Source organism: Sorex araneus, chromosome 4 (genome assembly GCF_027595985.1).
Source record: "Sorex araneus isolate mSorAra2 chromosome 4, mSorAra2.pri, whole genome shotgun sequence".
In the NCBI taxonomy this organism is placed as follows: domain Eukaryota; kingdom Metazoa; phylum Chordata; class Mammalia; order Eulipotyphla; family Soricidae; genus Sorex; species Sorex araneus.
In genome coordinates, this window is record NC_073305.1 from 174,013,670 (window position 1) to 174,033,083 (window position 19,414).

A 19,414-nucleotide genomic window follows, 5' to 3' on the forward strand; every position below is an offset into this window, starting at 1 on the left:
CTCCCTCTGTGCTGTGTGGTCCCATTTTCCTTCCTGAGTGGTCCCTAGGAGTTCCCGGTTTCTCTAGGGTGGCAGCACACTATGCATTTGGAGATGCCGCCAATTAGATCTGTAGGCTGACCCCTTGGCAGGCGTCTTCTCCAGGTTTCCAGAATCTTTTTTGACTTGGAATAAACAGGGCATCAACTAAGTGGGTTCTCTCGGACTCCGCGGCATCCTTCCTTCAGAAACTTCACCCATCTCTCAGTCGGGGGCACCTGCCTCGCTCTCCGCTCCCACCCAGGGCACACAGCAGCTCTCATCTAGTTTGTTTTCCCCACAGGAGTCTTGAACAGATGCCACCAGTAGATGTTCTATCACTTCTGATGGCAAATTACCAGCTTTTCTCAGAAGACCCATCTTTCTATATTTTAATTTTATAGGTGTTTTCCATGTCTTAATTTTAATCTAACCTCAAAGTGATCATTAAGCAAAGGAACTTTCTTTGTCACTCGGCATAAATGCCTTTGCCTCAAGAGTACCTGGGCCACATTGACTTGATTAGGGCTCCCTAGCAATGTTTGCTAAAAGCAACTTGTAATTTTTCTCTCCCAGAATTTACGCGTGTCTTTAATAATGAAAATACTTGTGTTGCATAACTCCCCATTAAACTATTCTGCTCAGTGAAAGCCTGGGACATATTTCTGTATTTCCAGTTGTCTTAGACAAGTGTTACTGAATGTGAGGAAGATGAGTTGGTGCATAGACAATTGTAGCACGGAGAATCACCTGTTAATGTTAGTAAAAAATGCAGAAATGAGTTCTCAGACAAAGGTGACTTCTTACAAACTAGAATCAAGATGTGTAGCTTTTTAAAACTTCATTTTGGGCACCATAGTTGACAGAATTGTTAATGTAGGGTTTCATGCCTAAACTATTGCGGCATCACACAGTCAATCAATGACACAGTGTCCGCTTCCCCCCCCCCGTCAGCCCCTCCCCCACTCGGGTCTCAGTTTCTGTTGCCTTTGGGCCTACGTTACTTCCTTACTGTTTCTCTTTATATCTCGAATATGAGGGAGCTCAACCTGTATCTGTTCCTCTTGTTACAACTTCATGTAGCATGTAACTGTAGAGACCCATCCACACAACAGCAAATTGCATGATTGCATCTTTTCGCAAAGGATTCCATTTCTCTAAATGTGTGTATCTGTATACATATGCATTAACATGTATGTATAAAATCTATTTATCTACCTATCTGTCATAGTTTTTTATTTGAGTTACCTGTTTTTAGACCCTTGGGTTGTCTCCAGATTTTGGCTATTGTGAATAGTGCTGCAGTGAACATGGGAATGTAAATGTTTTTTTCTGAATAGGTACTTTGAGCCCTTCAGGTGGATGCCAAGAAGTGGAATTGGGTCCTAATGAAACTGCAATTCTCAGTTGTTTGAGAAGTGTCCATACTATTTTCCAAAATGTCTGGACCTGTAGAATGAGAGTCCCTTTCCCACTTCCCAGCCAACACTGGTTGTTTTTATTCTTTGTGATGTATGCCTGTCTCAATTGTGTGAGATTATTTCTATCTGATTTGCGTTTTCTTAATGATAAGTGATGCAGAGTCTTTAAAAAAAATTTTATGCCGTTTTGACTATCCATTTGTAATTTTTTAATTGAATGGACATGAGATAGAGCATTACAAAATTGTTTGTGATTGCATTTCAGTCATATTGTTCCAACACCCATCCCTGTACCAGTGCAGTTTCGCAGCATAGTGTCCCCAGTTTCCCTTCCCGCCCTTCAAGCCACCCTCTCCCCAGCCTGCCTCTGGCAGGCACCTCTCCTCTCCCTCTCTCTTTCTCTCTCTCTCATTTTAGGCATTATGGTTTGAGATACAGATGCTGAAAATTTATCATCTATATCTCTTTATCTGTGCCCGCTCGAGCAAATAGATGAATAACAGGATGACAGTGCGTTAGTGCTATCTCTATCTGCTTTCAACACTCAGTTCTTGTCCAGAGTAATCATTATTATAAATGAAACTTTTTTCCTTTTCTCTTGTGAACAATGTATATAGTTACACATTGTTCTGCAATCATTTTCTTCTCTATCTCAGTTCTTGATAAGCCAAAGCAACAGAAACTCATTTGGATAGTTTGCCTGCTGTAAGGAGCAGAAGTGTTTTGCTTTTGTATTGTCTTAGCACTTTATATTTATTTGAGAAAGAAATAGCATTTTACATCTTCAACTTAGGACCTTTCCTTAAATGGTTTGATTCCCAAGTACCAAGTTAAAAATGAGACAAAATTAATTAATATGACATTCTCTCATTGCTCTTCTGGAGGAAACATGAAAAGCTCTGAGGTAGCTCAGTTTTATTCTTTGTTGTTGTTGTTTACTTGTTGGGGGCTGGGAAGGTGCTCGGGGTTTCTCCTGGCTTTGCACTCAGGTGGTGCTTGAGGGGCCATATGGGATGCTGGAGACCAAACCTTGGTCAGCCACATGTAAGGCAGACGCCTCTACACACTGTATGACTCAGGCCCCTCAGATTTACTTTTAGATTCATAAATGACCCACCATTAAGTTCCAGGTCGTGGGCTCAGAAGACACAAGTGTGACAGAACAACAGGGCCATACAACTCACATCAGCCAAAGCATGAACTCAGAAACTCTATAGTCTGAACACTTAAGGGACTACTACTCTGCCAATCAGAAGGCATGAACCATTGCCGTGTCCAACAACAGGGATGGCACTTGAGGTGATAGTGCCAGGTAACATGATTACTGGGTGGTTTCACTCATGTGAGTGAATAATGGCCAAAGTACATGGGCTGGGCAAATGAGATACATAGCAATTACCAGAAGTAAAAGGAACCCTGTAAGAGATGGGGGCCAAGGAAAATGTGAGTCTGACTTACAGAGATGTGAAATATTATGGTATTGTAAAACAGAGCAAGAATAATAAAATGTTTTTTAAAAAGCAAGTTGACATTTATATGCTTACTGTACACCATGTGTTCTGCTATACAATTTGAATATATTATTTTTCTTAGTTTTCAGAACTGTGAAATGATTACTTTTAGATCTCGGGTCATAGTGAACTTAAGTTAATTTGCCCCAAGAAATTTTAGCACTTTAATTTAGTCCAGTTGACTCCAAAGCTGGAATGTTTAATCAGTTCTTCAAACATTATCACAGATTTCATTGGTCAAGTTAATGTCATCCTAATGATTCATAGGTCAGTTTTCTGAGAACCGGATTTTCCTTTAAGCTTCTTAGTTAAAAAAGTTTTCTAGTTTTTCAGCTCATCATCTTAAATTAAGATTAAAGCATATTTTATTTGAACACAGCATTGTGAACGGAGAGGAGATCTGTTTGTACTTCTAAGAAGCTGGATAGCGTCATGCATAGGACCTTAGCCATTTTGAGGACTAGAAAGCTTCATAGATTACTTCAGGCTACATATTTTATTTATCCTAGTTTGATGAAGTCCATGTTTTATTTCACGGTATTCCTTTATGACACTTAATTTGACAGGTGTTTAGGGACAAACCCATACACAGATATATATCTAATTTCACCTAATAGTAGAGAGGCCTCTTTGTACTGTTAATATTTCAAATGCCTCGTCAGACAGACATCCCTGTTTCTATCCTATTGTTCCCTTGTGGATCAGAAAATTTGAGTCTGAAATTGAATTGTTCTCTTTTTGTCACAGTATTTCAGAGACATTCTTATGAACCCTTCTAGACGCATGTTTATTCTCATTCTTTTAAAATTAGAACATCTCCCCAGTCTTCTTCTCCAAACTTTAAGCCTTAACTAGGATGAATTCCTTGGATAGAAAATGAAGTCGATGACTTTCTGAAAGATTTTGGAGAAAAGTCTCAGAATGCATTTCTCATGATTAATTAGAATTACAGATAAAAAGATTCCTCTTTTTAAATAGTAAAAACTTTTATTTTTGAGTAGTAGCAGACATGTTCTTCTAGAAGTGTATTTTTGATCACAATTTTTTTTTTTAAATCACAGGAGATTATGATTTGGGTTCCTGAAGTGGAACATTGCAATAGGTGAACTAGGTAATGAAAAACAAAGTGTGTGAGAATGAGCTAAGGAATGGAGTAAAGCAGAAAGAATGATTCGACAGGCGTGCTAGAGACACAGTCTCTAGGGTGATGCCTTGTGCACGGCCAACCCCAGCACCACGTATGGCTCCCCGAGTATGGCCAAGCCCAAGCCCTGAACTCTGCCACTTAGGACCCCAAACCGTATATTCAATCTGAAATAAGACTTCTTTTTTTTGTTTTGTTTTCTGTTTGTTTTTGGGTCATACCCGGCGATGCACAGGGGTTACTCCTGGCTCATACACTCAGGAATTACTCCTGGCGGTGCTCGGGGGGACCATATGGGATGCTGGGAATTGAATTTTGCAAGGCAAATTCCCTACCCACTGTGTTATTGCTCCAGCCCCATGAAATAAGACTTCTTGGTTGCTGCTATAGTGACCAACAAATCAGCACACATTAAGTACTTATTAATTTTTTTTTGGGGGGCGGAGCAGTAGCAACGATAGCAGGGTGTTTGCCTTGCATACTGCCTGCCCATGCTCAGTCCCCGGTATACCCCACGTGGTCCCCTGAGCCTGCCAGGAGTGATCCTTAGGCGCAGAGCCAGGAGTACGCCTTGAGCATAGCCAGGTGTGGTCCCCTAAATCTCTCTCTCTCTCTCTCTCTCTCTCTCTCTCTCTCTCACACACACACACACACACACACACACACAATTGAGCAATTGAGCTGAGTGAATTGTCCTAATTATCTATGAATTCATATTTATTGCTGAATGACCTAGGAAGAAAAAAACCACTGAATGACCTAGGAGGAAGAAACCATAGCATCAGCTGTATTTTAGCAGTATGAAAATGTGGAGTATAGTGACAAATATGGAAAGATACAAAAATTGGCAAAATATTTTCCTGCTATTTCATAGGAGAACCTTAGTCTGTAAAAAAGAAAGAGCATAATTACAGTGTCACAGATACTATACTAATCTTTCTTTCTCCCTTGTTTTTGTTCTGATACCATTGGGCCCCTCTTGGAGAGCCCAGCAAGCTACCGAGAGTATCCCGCCCGCACAGCAGAGCCTGGCAAGCTCCCCGTGGCATATTTGATATGCCAAAAACAGTAACAACAAGTCTCATGATGGAGACGTTACTGGTGCCTGCTTGAGCAAATCGATGAACAAGGGGACGACAGTGCTACAGTGCTACCACCGGGGCTGAGTATGAGCTCCGAGCTCATAGGGACACATCACCAGCTAAACATTGCCAGGAGTGGCCCCGAGACCCCTGAGCACTGCTGAGGTGGTGGCCCTTATTAGAAAAAAAAAAAAATTAAGCTTTAGAATTAGAAGTTGTGTAACTGTTTGTGAGCCCTGAAATGACTGCTGCTACAGGAACGGCACCCTGCTGTGGTAATAGGGGATTGAAATTAAATTTGTTTGTATCTGCATGCAAAGCAGCAGTGATTCATAGCAACTTTCCAGCTTAGTCCTCAGGTCCCGCACCCCCCCTCCCCCTCAGGCAATCATCCAGCAAAGCATTTCTGTTTTGGCAGGGACCAGAATTATTTATATGTTTGTCTCTGTCTTATATCCAGAAATTATCTGGTGAATTTTATAAAATTAGTGGTGGTCGATGTTTACTTTGTAATAGTTGTTCTTTCATTTCTCAAGTCCCAGGACAGAATTAAAATCTTGGAGCTTTTGAGTGTTATGGATAATTAGACTTACTTAAAATTTACTTTCAGAGTCTGCTTGTTGAAGACACTCATGTATCTTTATATATTCTACTGCTTCTGGTTTATTATTCTTTCTTAAAAATTCATTCTGAGCTTTTTCTCAATTATTTTTAAAGTCACGACTGGGAGTCAGAGAGAGAGAATACTCTGGGTAAGGCTTTTGCTTTGTACGCAGGTGACCCAGGTTCAATTTCCAGCACCTTATATGGTACACTGAACCCTTCAGAAATGATTACTGAGATCAGAGTCCAGAGTAAGCCCTAAACACAGCTAGGTGTGGCCTCAAATTCAATAATAATAATATGTCACTGTCATTGTCACTGTCATCCCATTGCTCATCGATTTGCTTGAGCGGGCACCAGTAACGTCTCCATTTTGAGACTTGTTACTGTTTTTGGCATATTGAATGATAATAATAATAAATATCATGTCTTTTATCTGAATTGATTCTGCATGATATTCTTAAATAGAATTACATAAGTTATCCAAGCTAATCTAAGATATGTATTCCCAGTAATTATTCATCCTAACCTACATTTTTTCATTTCCTAAAGGTGCTTTCACTTATGATCTGTATTTGTAGGCTACATATTGGATATTGATGATAGTTTCCTAATTGTTTTAATACTTTTACTTGACTGCTTATATATTAATAGTAGCTTATATGATTAAGGTTATATCTTTCTAGTGGACATGGATTAAATTTATGGAAGACCTTGTTTTTAGTATATGATTTTAATACTGATGTTTTCTTTTATAGGCAACTTTTGAAATTATACTTATAACACTCTGAACCTCATAAAATCATTTAATCTTATAAATTAATTTTAAATGGCCAAGACTGTATTGAAAATTTAGATTTGAAATGAGGCCTCATTGTTACAGAGTTAAATTCTCTTTGTATTTATGCTAGAAAGAACCCAGAGTATGTGACAGATATGAAGATATGAATTGCTAGTATGCCCTTCTTTAGCTTATTTATTTTAACTATTCTGTGTGTTTTAACACAGATATTTTAACACATTTTAACACTATAAGGCTATGAAATTCTGAAGCTTATTTCTGTGAAATTTTTATGATTATTATAGATGTACTACATTCAGTATTTTTATCTCTTGACTTTTCATGTTGATGCCTAAAGTTCATTTTCCTTTAGAGTGTAGCACCAGCACTGTATATGATGTCCTGCACCGTGCAGATTGAGGGCTAGAGAGATAGTTCAGAGAGGAGCGCGCTTAACTTTTACACAGCAGGCCCAAAGTTTGATACCCGGCATCATATGATTCTCCAAGCCCATCAGGAGTTACCTCTGAGCACAGAGACAGGAACTACCAAACTACCCAAACAAGCCCCAAACTACCAGGTATAGTCCCCAAACAACAACAACAGACCAAACAGATGTGATTTGAGAAAAGTCATAGATAAAAGAATGTCATCACATTAGGTTTTGTAAAGACCAGCAGGCTCTATTGGCTAGAAGAAAGTTTTATAATTCTTCTTATTTCAGAGCATCTTGTGAAACAGTTTGTAGGGACAGTCAGTTAAGCTAATTTCTACCCTAAGGTGTAGAAGCTGTTTTGAAATCTCTCTCTGTTTTCTTTTTCATAATTAAATCAGAAGTGGAGCATTCACGGATTCTTCTGCCCCTCTGTGCAAATTGCGGCTTGTCAGCCAGATTTTAAACGAAGATTTAAGCTATTGGAAACCTCATGCTCAATAAGCACTAAATTCCCAAATGATTAAGATATTAAAATTTGGCTAGTGTAAAGAAAATCATGAGTAGTCCAATAAGCCTTTATCACCAGATTAGTAGTTAAAGAAAGATCATAACAATTTAGATAATTAACCATTTTTGCATGATATTAATAGACTTTTTAATAGACAAAGTTAGAATTTATAATCTTACTAAAATATCCTTTTAGATCATTGGATTCAAGTGTTTTAATTCCAGTGCCCTTTTATATAATTATACTACTATGTAGTTAAGTGTTATAGTAAACAAGTAGAGCTTTTATTAAAATGAAAACTACTATTATTTTATATTGTGTAGGCTTACTATTTAGACATAGACTAGTCTGTCCATAGTCGGATCTCAGAGTCCTTTATACCTTTAATTATTGAGAACCCCAAATTCTACATGGGTGGATTTTGTGTAATGGTGTTAATCATATTTAGATTGAAATTTACATAATCATATTAAGTGGTTATGTGATCATAAATAATCATATTTGATGTGAAATTTTGAATATTTTAAATATTAAACCGAGTTTTAAAATAGTAAAACCTGATCTGAACATCAGTAACATGAATGGCATAATAATATTAGTGACATTTTAAACTAAGACTAAAACAAAGCTAGAGTTAGTGTATCAGGCTAGGGTGTTTGAAGTGCACGTGGCCGCACCCTGCTGGTCCCCTGACCCCTCCCAGGAGTTATCCCTGATCAGGACGCAGAACCAGGAGTAAGACCCAAGTATGAAAGAGAATGAGAGAGAGAGAGGATGAGAGAGGGGGGAGGAGAGAGAGATAAAGGAATGCCCTCCCCCGGCCCCCAAGATCGAAACAGATCCATTTCACTTTTGCGGACCTCTTTAACCATCTAGTGCAGAGGATTTCAACATAATTTGGCCTGTTTCTCTCTTCTAAGAAAAACTTTTCACTTAACCATCTTCTAGAAATCGGCCTCCTTTAACCAACAGTGAATACTCCCCAATCCCACTGAGTGTACTGCCCCCCCCATGTTTCTCCTGCGCCCCCTGGTGGACAGTGTCACTAGCACCTTCCGGGAACACGAGGGTCCTATGCTACTCAACCCGGAGTGATAGATGGGCTTCAACTTGCTATCTGTTCTATGTATTCTTGTAGTTGAAGTACGTAAAGAAAATTCAGCTTTGCAAAGATATACTGAACGTTTAAAAAACGGTAAATTTCCTTTGTTGCCACCCCAAACTTTGATAAGTTTTAGTTTCTTAAAGATAGGTGTAGAATCTGATCTATAACATAAGGTTTTTAATACTGTTTCACTAAAATCCTTTGCTCTGCTTATAGTATCAATGACACTTTAAGCCAGACGAGTTTTTATAACATCATGGCACTTAATTATTTGAAAAATACTGATTTAATGAGACCTTAAGATCTTTTAGTGACAGGGGCCAGAGGGACGGTACAGCAGGTTGGGTGCTTGCCTTGCAGGGTTCATTGCTGGCATCCTAGGTTGATCCCGGGCACCCATCTGTTTCCTGAGCCCACCAGGAGTAATTGCTGAGTACAGAGCCAGGAAAGACTCCTGAGCAACACCAGGGGTGGTCCAAAAGCAAATAATTTTTTTCAATTAAAAAATAAAATCTTCCAGTATTAATTCATTTCTTTATACAGTATATTTAATAATTGTTATTATCACAACTATTATCAGAAGATTTGTGAATCTCAATAGAAAAAAGTTAGAAGGTAAGATTTTTCCCCATACTTAATTTGATTCAGGGCATTCAGGGCCTGCAAATATCTTATTTTTAACTGGAAACCCATGTCTTATCTTGGAAACAAATTGTGTCACTGGTTTTTATTGAAGTAATGAACTTTATTCATTTTTGAGCAAATGTCTTTACAAAAGCCAAAGTAATGATTATTTGCCTTCTGAATATAAATAATACCATTTATTGTTAGCTCATAATTCAAATGATTTCACAAGTGCTCTTATAGAAATAATAACCAAACTCAGCATATAGAAGAAAGTCTCTTTATATATTTTCCATTTTCTCAATATAACACGAAAAAGGTGTCGAGATCTCAGTTAATAAATTAGTCGTTGCAATGCTTCATCAGGACATTTTGAAATTGAGGTGGAAAAGAAACCTCCAAGACTTGGCAATGAAGATTATCTGCTCAGATGTCATGAATTTTATTCAACCACAATCACTTTGGTACCACTGGGGAAAGTGTCAACTAGGAAGCCAAGTATTCCCTTAAAATAGTAATGTAAAGTGATTTTGACTAGATATTTGAAAAGGGTCCTTAGAACCCCGTAGAAGCTCTCTGATCTTTACTGTTTCGTACAATATGACAATTTGGAGGAGTGATCGAAAGGCCACCCAAGTGGTGCTCTGAAGCCCTGGTCCCTTTCCCAGTAATTCTTGGCCTACAGAGCCCACAGGTCAGTGGGTCAGTGCCGGGGTCAGAGGACACAGCTCTGCTCAGGTGGAGCTGCGAGCCTGCAGGGCAGACCCCTGGGCGTGCTGGCACCTGAGATCAAACTGGGGTTGGTTGCATGCCCCTTCATCCCTGCACTACCTACCTCTCCAGCCCAGAAGATTCATGTTTTTGATACCTACAAGAATATGTAATAAGTCTAATTGCCCCAGAAATGTAACCTAATTAATGTTAGATTAATACTTAACTGCAATTAGATTTTGGTTAACATCTAATCATATTAATAAAACATTTACGTAAGAATCTAACAAAATATCAACATTTGACGCAGCACTATTGAACAAAAGAGGAGACAATGAGGTTTCTCTGCAATAGAAACTTCTCTAAAGGCTTAGAGAATGTCCTATTACGTGAAATGAGTCAAAGGGAGAAGGACAAAACCAGGTGATCTCATTCCTATGTGGAATATAGAGACCAAGCAAGAAAATAGGCAGTACCGGGCTTGAGCAATGTCAGACCGTTGGCAGTAGAATGCAAAACTGATCACCAAGTTGGCAGTGAGAGTGAGAATAAGACCAAAGTAGAGGTGAGTTTGGGACAGTAGTGGAAGGTCATGGACCTTGGTGGTGTTTGGGTGTAGGAACTTTGCATATTAATACCGTAAACTTGAACCTTAATGTAAATAGACTATAGTAAAAAATACCCTTTTAGAAAAATAAAGTGTTTTTAATATGTAGCTGCAGGAGTCAACGTACAGTACAACCCAACAAATACAGTGACTGCTTCTAAAAATGATTTCTCTTCATTCGAAACATCTTAGAGGATTTGACAGCGTAATGTAAACACAGCTGTATGACAGAGACTGCATAGGGATGAAAGGCTATTTTCTGAATTGGGCTTTATTGGGCCACACCCAGTGGTGCTCTGGGTGGACTCGTCACTCTGTGCTCAGGGATCACTCCTGGCTGCTTAGGGGAGGGACTGTGTGTAGTACTGGGGATCAAGCCTGATTTGGCCCTTTGCATGTCAAGTGAGTGTCCTGCCCATTGTACTATCTCTCTGGCCCCTTACATGCCAATGTAAAATCATTTAGAAAAAGTGACTCATATAGGTAGAAATGCTGATTCTTCAGGGAAGGTATCAAAATAGCACCACAGTCAAGTTTCAGACATTTAAAATGCAGGTTTTCTTAGATGGAACATGTTCTAGAACCCCCTGGGCCGTTCCTGATGTATTTCTGATTCATTTAGTCAGCACCATCGAAAGATATACAAGAGGTTTAGTGAAATTTGATAAATATATTTTATACTGTACTTGGGCATGGGATGCTGCAGATTGAACCCAGATTGGCCGAATGCAAGACAAGTGCCGTACCTGCTGTACTATGGCTCTGAGGACTGGAGCGGTAACACTGGGTCGTGGCGAACCCAGGTTTGATTCCTCCGTCCCTCTCAGAGAGTCCAGCAAGCTACCGAGAGTATTTCGCCCACATGGCAGAGCCTGGCAAGCTACCTATGGGGTATTTGATATGCCAAAAACAATAACAACAAGTCTCACAATGGAGATGTTACTGGTGCCCGCTCGAACAAATCGATGAGCAACGGGGACGACAGTGCACTGCTACAGTGCTACTTGGGCATAGTAGTACAGAGGTGGAATGTATTCTCTGTCCTTAAAGAATGTAAAGGGAGAGTACCCCTGCTGAAAGCCCTGGTGTTTAGAGAGGGTCCCGGGAGGGGCACCCCACTCAGCCGGGCTGGTTGGGTCTGAGGAAGTCATCTCGAGTCCATTTCTATGATCTTGGTCTGTCTGGGGGTGGAGGCCTCGCCAGTGATGCTCAGAGTCACCAGGCCTATCCGTGGCGGTGCTGGGGGTGGGGGCGAGGCATCTCGTGATGAGGATGAGACCCCAGGCCGGATGCCTGCCAGGCATGTGCTCTAGGCCTTTGTGCCATCTCCCTTGTCCTGGTTGGAGATGAGAAGCGTATCAAAGAGGAACTTGTAGAAATGCTGTTGTAATAGTGGAGGCTGCATTAGGGCCAGAAATTTTTTTTTTTCTTTTTGGGTCACACCTGGCGATGCTCAGGGGTTACTCCTGGCTCTGCACTCAGGAATCACTCCTGGTGGTGCTCAGGGGACCATACGGGATGCTGGGAATCAAACCCGAGTTGGCCTCGTGCAAGGTAAATGTCCTACCTGCTGTGCTATCGCTCCAGCCCAAGGGCCAGAAATTTGATTTAAAAAAAAAAAAAGTTTGGGGAGAAATAGAGGATCTCCTGTTCTTGAGATCCTAGTCAAATAAACAGGATGTGTATAAAATTTAGGTTTCTGTCATTCCATCCCACTTACCTACTCACTGGGTCATACTGTTTTTGAAGTTTGTTAGACATACCAAATCATTCCTGACTTGGAATTCTGCCGCATTTACATCCGGTTACCTCGATAGTGGACATCCTTCTCCTTCCAACCCCAAGATCATGGACAGGCTGCCTCATCCATATTATTTCTCTGGACTAGCTGTGACCAGCTTTATTCTGAGAAGTATTCCCAAATATGCAAGCGGATGAATGCTGATGTAGAATTTAGCCAATAAGTTATACAAATGGGCACCTTTCAGTTAAAAAAAAAAAAGCTTTTGTTGTAAACACAGCTTCAGTCAAACCTAATGTCAAGACCAGTTAATCAAAGAAGAAAGCTTATCTACTATTTTGAAGTGTCTTGCCCTATTAACAGTTTCAATCAAAATTCTAATTTGTCTGAACTCTGCCTTTCTCTAACCAGGATACCTTTAAAAATGAGGCTCTCAGATCTTAAAGATTGTATAATGGGGAGGGAGTTTGCCTTGCATGAGGCTGACCTGGGTTTGATCCTCGGCACCACATATGGTCCTCCAAGTCCTGCGCGGAGTAAGGGAGTAAGCCCTGAGCACTGCCAGGTGTGACCCCAAAAACAAGAACAAAAACCAGGAGCAGGGTAGCAACCAGTATAATTCAGATGATTCTTTTTTTTTTTTTAATTTTTAATTAGTGAATCACCGTGAGGGTACAGTTACAGATTTATACATTTTTGTGCTCATTTTTCCCCCATACAAAGTTCGAGAACCCATCCCTTCACCAGTGCCCATTCTCTACCACCGGTAAACCCAGCGTCCCTCCCACCCTCCCCAGTCCCGTCTCCCCCCACCCCACCCTGCCACTATGGCAGGGTATTCCCTTTTGTTCTCTCTCTCTGATTAGGTATTGTGGTTTGCAATAAAGGTGTTGAGCGGCCATTGTGTTTAGTCTCTAGTCTACATTCAGCACGTGTCACCCCTCCCCTGCATGACCTCCGACCACATTTTACTTGGTGTTCCCTTCTTAATTCAGATGATTCTTACTTAAATCCTATTTAAAGTAATGGAATAAAAATTAGTAAAAAATTAATAAAAATTAATTACCTCTAGACCTTATAACTTCAAGACTCTCACTTAATAAGAAAGACAGGATGTGAGGGCGATCTGGCTATGACATCTGTCACAGAGTAGCTGTGCTCCCCTTCCAGAACGCTCAGACATGCTCTGAAGAAATGCAGTAGCATACACCTCTGCACAAGTCACTTACAGCTCGGGGGAGTGGGAGATGGCACCGTGGTTCCATCAGACATGCCTAGCACATGCCTGACTTGGACCCCACATCACTGGGTGTAACCCCACTGCGTGTGGTCTGGGTACCCCTGCCGCCATGAGCCCACCAGCCTGGTGCACCCAGAGTTGCTGGTGGGATGGCTGTACCTCCTGAGCATCACCCGAGTGGCCCCCTCCCCTGAAGAAACAATTCACATGCCTTCACTCTTTGAAATGATTCCAGGTGCCAACACAAACTTTGACATTTTACAGTTTTTATAGTCTAGTGTTGAAATGTCGAGCTGCATTCCTCCTTGTATTTATGACTCATTTCATTAATATTTCATCTGTGAGACCCAGAACATTAGGAAAAATTATATCCCATGGGGTCAGATAATTTCTGCCTCACTCACTTGGGTGTATTTTTTTTTTAAATAACGTGCTTAATCTTCACGGCTATCTAGTAAACTGGCTGCCTGCCGGCAGTACATCCCTCTACAGGTGCTTAAAATAAGAAATCTTTTCTATTTTCTCTTCATAGTTTTCATAAGACCTTTTAAAAATTTTAGCTATGTATAAAAAACACACACCAGAATGTTCTTGAAAAATTACATATGAAGTATCTAGTCCAAGCCTTTTACGGTGTAAAAACCTTAAGTGTTGGACAAGTTGCCCTTCTTCCTCATACTTAATATTTAGTTGTATTACATTATATTTAGTCTACTACAAAGAAGGAAAGAGGGCAATTATGTTTATTCATAACATGATAAAAGTGAAAAAAATTATACTTTTCTGAACACAGACATGGCAATGTTGATATTGCAGAAGATTGAAACAGTGTGTAGTTAAATTACACTTATGACTCATGTTACTGTAGTTTAGCTTGGAAAATAAGACCACCCAAATCATTCTGATGGTGAGAAATTAATATGATATTTGTGTTAAAATAAGGTAGAAAATAGTGTGACGTGGCATTTCTATGAATTCATTTATAGACTTAATAATGTATGCTGTTTTGGACACAGCACTAAGTAGAATGAATAAACTCCTTACCTTTTCATGAGAAAAAATAAGCTAAATAAATTAGCTCTTAGCTATAAGAAAATAGTCAAGAAAAAATAACAATATATGAGACTGCAGTTTCAAACAAGAAATTACTGGTCACGCAAGCATACATATTTGTAATTTCAGTATTTTAAATAGTGTAAATATAATAGCTGGTATGGTTAAAAGTATTAAAAGATATCAGTCACTTGACTAATACTTATATTTGCTTATAATTTGCAAGTTATGCTGCTGTACTCTGAAATAAAAGATAACAGATTTCAGTCATTTTTAGGTAAAATTCTATTTAGAAGTTTAAATGTTTCCATGCATGAAAATAAGGAAAATTTTCATATTGAGTGATGACTTAAATGACACATATTCCCACTATTTCATTATAATAATAGATAATAGTTAATTCTTAACTATCTAATGCTATTTACCAGGTAGTTATTCCACTTTTTGTATGTTTTGCACTCAGTAGTTATCTGAGAGTGAAATATACCACTATGTCTATGTTTTATAGTTACAGAAACTAGAGAGCCACAGAAAAGCTTGTCCAAGATTACATGGAAACTAAATCCAGAATTGAGATTTAAATGTAAAGATTTTCAGAAAATTTCAGAACTAGCACTTTCAACCACTTTGTATTATTAAAGTCTGTACTGGATGTGAATGGTTTAAAATTAGGTGGGATTTCCCATGCAAAAATATATTTAGAATAGTTTTTGAAAATAGATCTAGATATATCATCAAACTTAATGATTAATGAAATTGTAAAACTAAGTCAAAGGGGGGCCGGAGCGATAGCACAGCGGGTAGGGATCCCCAGCATCCCATATGGTCCCCTGAGCACTGCCAGGTATAATTTCTGAGTGCAGAGCCAGGAGTAACCCCTGAGCATCTCTGGGTGAGACCCAAAAAGCAAAAAAAAAACAAAACAAAACAAAACAAAAAAACTTAGGTCAAAGAGGCAAGCTGGCAGCACATGGGAGCTATGGAAAGTGATTTAAATGACTTTTCATAATATTCTTAATAAAACAAAGTGTGTATCCGGTACAATTCTTTTATTTTCTATTTAAATTTTTTTAGTTTTATTTTCCCCTCACTTTCTTTAACACCCTGGTTGATAAAGTTGTTCGCTGTGATTTGTTGCAGGCATTCAATGTTCCAAACACCAATCCCACTAGGACCTTCCCTGTACCATTGTCTCCATTTTTGCATTTTTCCCAACCACCCACCTCTCAGACCAGCCCCCATACAGACCCACGATAATGTTATATTGCTTGTTCCCACTAAACTGCTAATAAAATCACCAAAAAAAGGTATTACAGTAAAAGAAAATTTGTGAAAACTGTTGTACCTTACCCTGGGGACATCAATCCTTGTCCTTGGGTTTACTAAGCTGTTGTTGCTCGTTGAGCCTTCTGTGTCGGTGTGTTGTTAGTTGAGCTTAGTTGACTCCGAGTGACATTCCCATCCCATCCGGCGTGCTCCTACTGGGATGTTAGTGTTGTAGAGTTCAGAGATGTTGCTCCAGAAAACCCAGACTGTGTATCTGGGCATTGCGCGTACATGCGGTCTTCTGTAGGTTAGCGTCTCTGGAGCCCAGTCGTGGGTTGATGGAGTCTGGCTTGAAGCGTGGCGGCAGCTGTCGGGGTGTGAGTGCCTCGATAGGGTGGGAAGCTTGGCCCGCCTCCCTTCCGGGGACTCCTTAGAGGTCCAGATAGAGGTATGGGAGAGACTTTTGCAGTTCATCTCTTTGGAGATTCAGTTATGAATCTCTGGAGCAGAGCTGGTAGTTAAGCTGGCATCGTGGGTCTCTGGTACAATTCTTGATATACCCATGAAACATTAATTACGGGCGATGGATGCCTTTGAGCATCAACATTCTCTCTTGGAACACATGTTGAAAAGGTCCGGTTTGTAGGATTAAATGACAGGCAATGTTCAAGAGACTTTTTTAGTAGAAACACAGAATTTTTTGATCAACATAGGAGTAGGATAAAGGAAAAATATTTGACGACCAAGGGGAGATATGAGATTTCACGTGTGGGCAGTGTTCATATTTCCTGTAAGTTAATTTTCAGGAGTTCATTTGAGTCTTTTCTAATGCCCTTGAAAGATTCTCGTGTGAGTAGTCACTTAAACCATCCATAATGGAGTTAGAATTTAAATATCGTTTGGCTAAACAAAAATATGACATTACAAGAAAATAATCAGTCTTCACTACGCTATTTATAATCCTACATATGTTTTTTATTTCCAGGGAACCTTTCATTATTTTATCAGGAGGTTTATCCTATGATACTGTTGGAAGAAGACCTTGCTTAACAGTTATGCATGGGAAAAGTACTGCTGTGCTAGAAATGGACTATTCGATTGTCGACTTTTTGACTCTTTGTGAAACACCATACCCCAATGGTAAGCTTTGTATCATTAAAACTCATTCTGTACAGTTCCTTGTTATTCGCAAGTAATTTGCTTATTCTATTTTGCTGCTTTCATTATTTTCTTGTAGAGGTTAATTTTTTTAAATAAGCTTTATCTGTTTAGCATTTGATATTATGGTGTCTTTGGAGCATAAAACTACCTGTATATGAAACATTTTTTAAATAACAGAATATTAGTGTATTAAAGTCTCTAGAGAGACAGAAGCAGTAACTAAATAGATGGGTGGGAAAACAGAAGTAAATATATTTATATGCATATGTCTATGCATATGTCTGTGCATAAAATGTGATACAGAATTTATTTTAAGGAATGGAATGACAATCGTGGAGGCCAGTATTTCTAAATGTTATAGAGCAGGCCATCAGACAGATTATGCTGGAAAGAGTTGATGTCACAGTCAAATTGAATTCTTTGGGGTGGAAACTTGAACAGTTTTCTGTGTTGCAGCCTCAAGTGGAAATTATTTGTTTTTTAGAAAACCCCAGTCTTTAGCTTCTGATACCAACAACTGATTAGATGAGACACACATTATATAGGCTATTTGCTTTACTTGCCCGGAGCGATAGCACAGCGGTTGAGCCTTTCACGTGGCGGACCCGAGTTCGATTCCTCTGCCCTTCTCAGAGAGCCCGGCATGCTACCGAGAGTATGGAGCCCGCACAGCAGAGCCTGGCAAGCTACCCATACTTACTGGATATGCCAAAAAACAGTAACAATAAGCCTCTCAATGAGACACGTTACTGCTGCCCGCTCGAACAAATCGATGAGCAATGGGATAACAGTGATACAGTGATTTGCTTTACTTAAAGTTCACTGATAAAACTGCTAAGCCCTTCTAAAAGTGACCTTAAATGTAACATCTTCATGGTAGCTAGACAGTTGGGCAGCACAGCAAACACATCTGACACATAGAATTAACCATCACAACTATCTAATATAATTAAAAATATATTATTTTTAGAGAAATTTAAGTCAGGGCTTTTATTTGAAGCTCTTTGAGATGTAAAGGTGTAATACGGTTTATAGATTCCAGGTCCCATCTAAATAACCAAGAGAGAGTAGTACGAAGGTGGTTTTTTTTTATTAGATTGCTATGAGATCCAATAATGAAATTTGTTCTTTTGAGTATTGAAATTTAAATTTGAGGGTTTTGTCTATTCCCTTGCCTTTAATTACAATACTATTGCAGTTCTTTAGAGCTTTCTATCTTTATTTAAAACTAAAGTAATTTTCTATGGTTCTTCATATAGATTAATCTGATTTAAAACCTATTAGCTGTAAGCTGTATGTAGTACAAGATCAGAATGTAAAATGCTTAGAGAAAGCCAAAATAAAACAAAAACCAAGCAAAAAATAATGATCTGATTTGCTCTCCCTTGGCATTTTTAAAACTACTGCTTATGCATTATTTCTTCATTCCAGATTTTCAAGAACCATATGCTGTTGTTGTTCTCCTAGAAAAGGATTTAGTACTTATAGACCTTGCACAAAATGGGTAAGAAATGCTGAACAGTTAATTCAGTTTGTAGAAGAAGATTTCGTGTATCACTAAGCTTTATGCAGTGGCAATATATACCAGGGAGGCTTATCTGAAGCAGGATTATTGCTCGTTGGAAACTTTTAGCATAGGATTGGCTATTTCATTTTTTGAGAAATCTGTGCTCATTTCCTTAACCGTGACCACCTGTTTAGAGCCCTAGCTACGCACTTATTACCTGTCAGATTTCTTGTTATTTTTTCAGGCATGTTTATTGAGACATCATGATTTACAGAGTTGTTTATGATAGAGTTGCTTCAGGCAGACAGTGTTTCAGTAACAGTCTCACCACCACTGTCCCCTTCCCTCCACCAATATCCCCAAGTTCCCTTCTTACCACCAGCCTGCCTCATTGGCGGGCATAGTACAAACTTATATCACATTATGTGGTCCAATAAAACTTAAAGAATGGCAAATAGAATTTTATCAGAAAATAAGTCAATAAAAATCGATTTGTAGTGATGAATTGCTCTGTGGCTTTCTCCCTTCTTGGTCTAGTTGCGGAAAAGCATATGCATCCATCCCCACTGAGCACTGTACTCACTGGATGGAAGTTTCTCCTGTCTTTTATTCTTTTATTAAATTAATTATTTAATTTTTTAAATTGAATCACCATGTGGAAAATTGCAAAGCTTTCAGGCTTAAGTCTCAGTTATACAATGCTGAAACAACCATCCCTTCACCCGTGCCCATATCCCACCACCAAAAAAACCCCCAGTATACCTCCCATCCCTCCCCCCACCCCCGCCTGTGTAACTGATAAATTTCACTTTACTTTCTCTTTACTTTGGTTACATTCAATATTTCAACAAAAACCTCACTATTATTGTTAGGAGTTCCCCACTAGAGTCAGACC

The 19,414-nt window shown here is 39.2% G+C and overlaps 1 protein-coding gene across 4 annotated transcripts in view; it reads left to right on the top strand.

Annotated features, from left to right (window-relative positions):
* Positions 1-19,414, top strand: part of STXBP5 (syntaxin binding protein 5) — a 189,587-nt gene that overhangs the window by 87,192 nt on the left and 82,981 nt on the right. For all 4 annotated transcript variants that reach the window (XM_055134182.1, XM_055134184.1, XM_055134181.1 and 1 more), the window contains exons 10-11: positions 16,837-16,991; positions 18,444-18,516. In XM_055134182.1, coding sequence (XP_054990157.1) covers positions 16,837-16,991; positions 18,444-18,516 — 228 coding nt within the window. The remainder of the gene's footprint in view (positions 1-16,836; positions 16,992-18,443; positions 18,517-19,414) is intronic.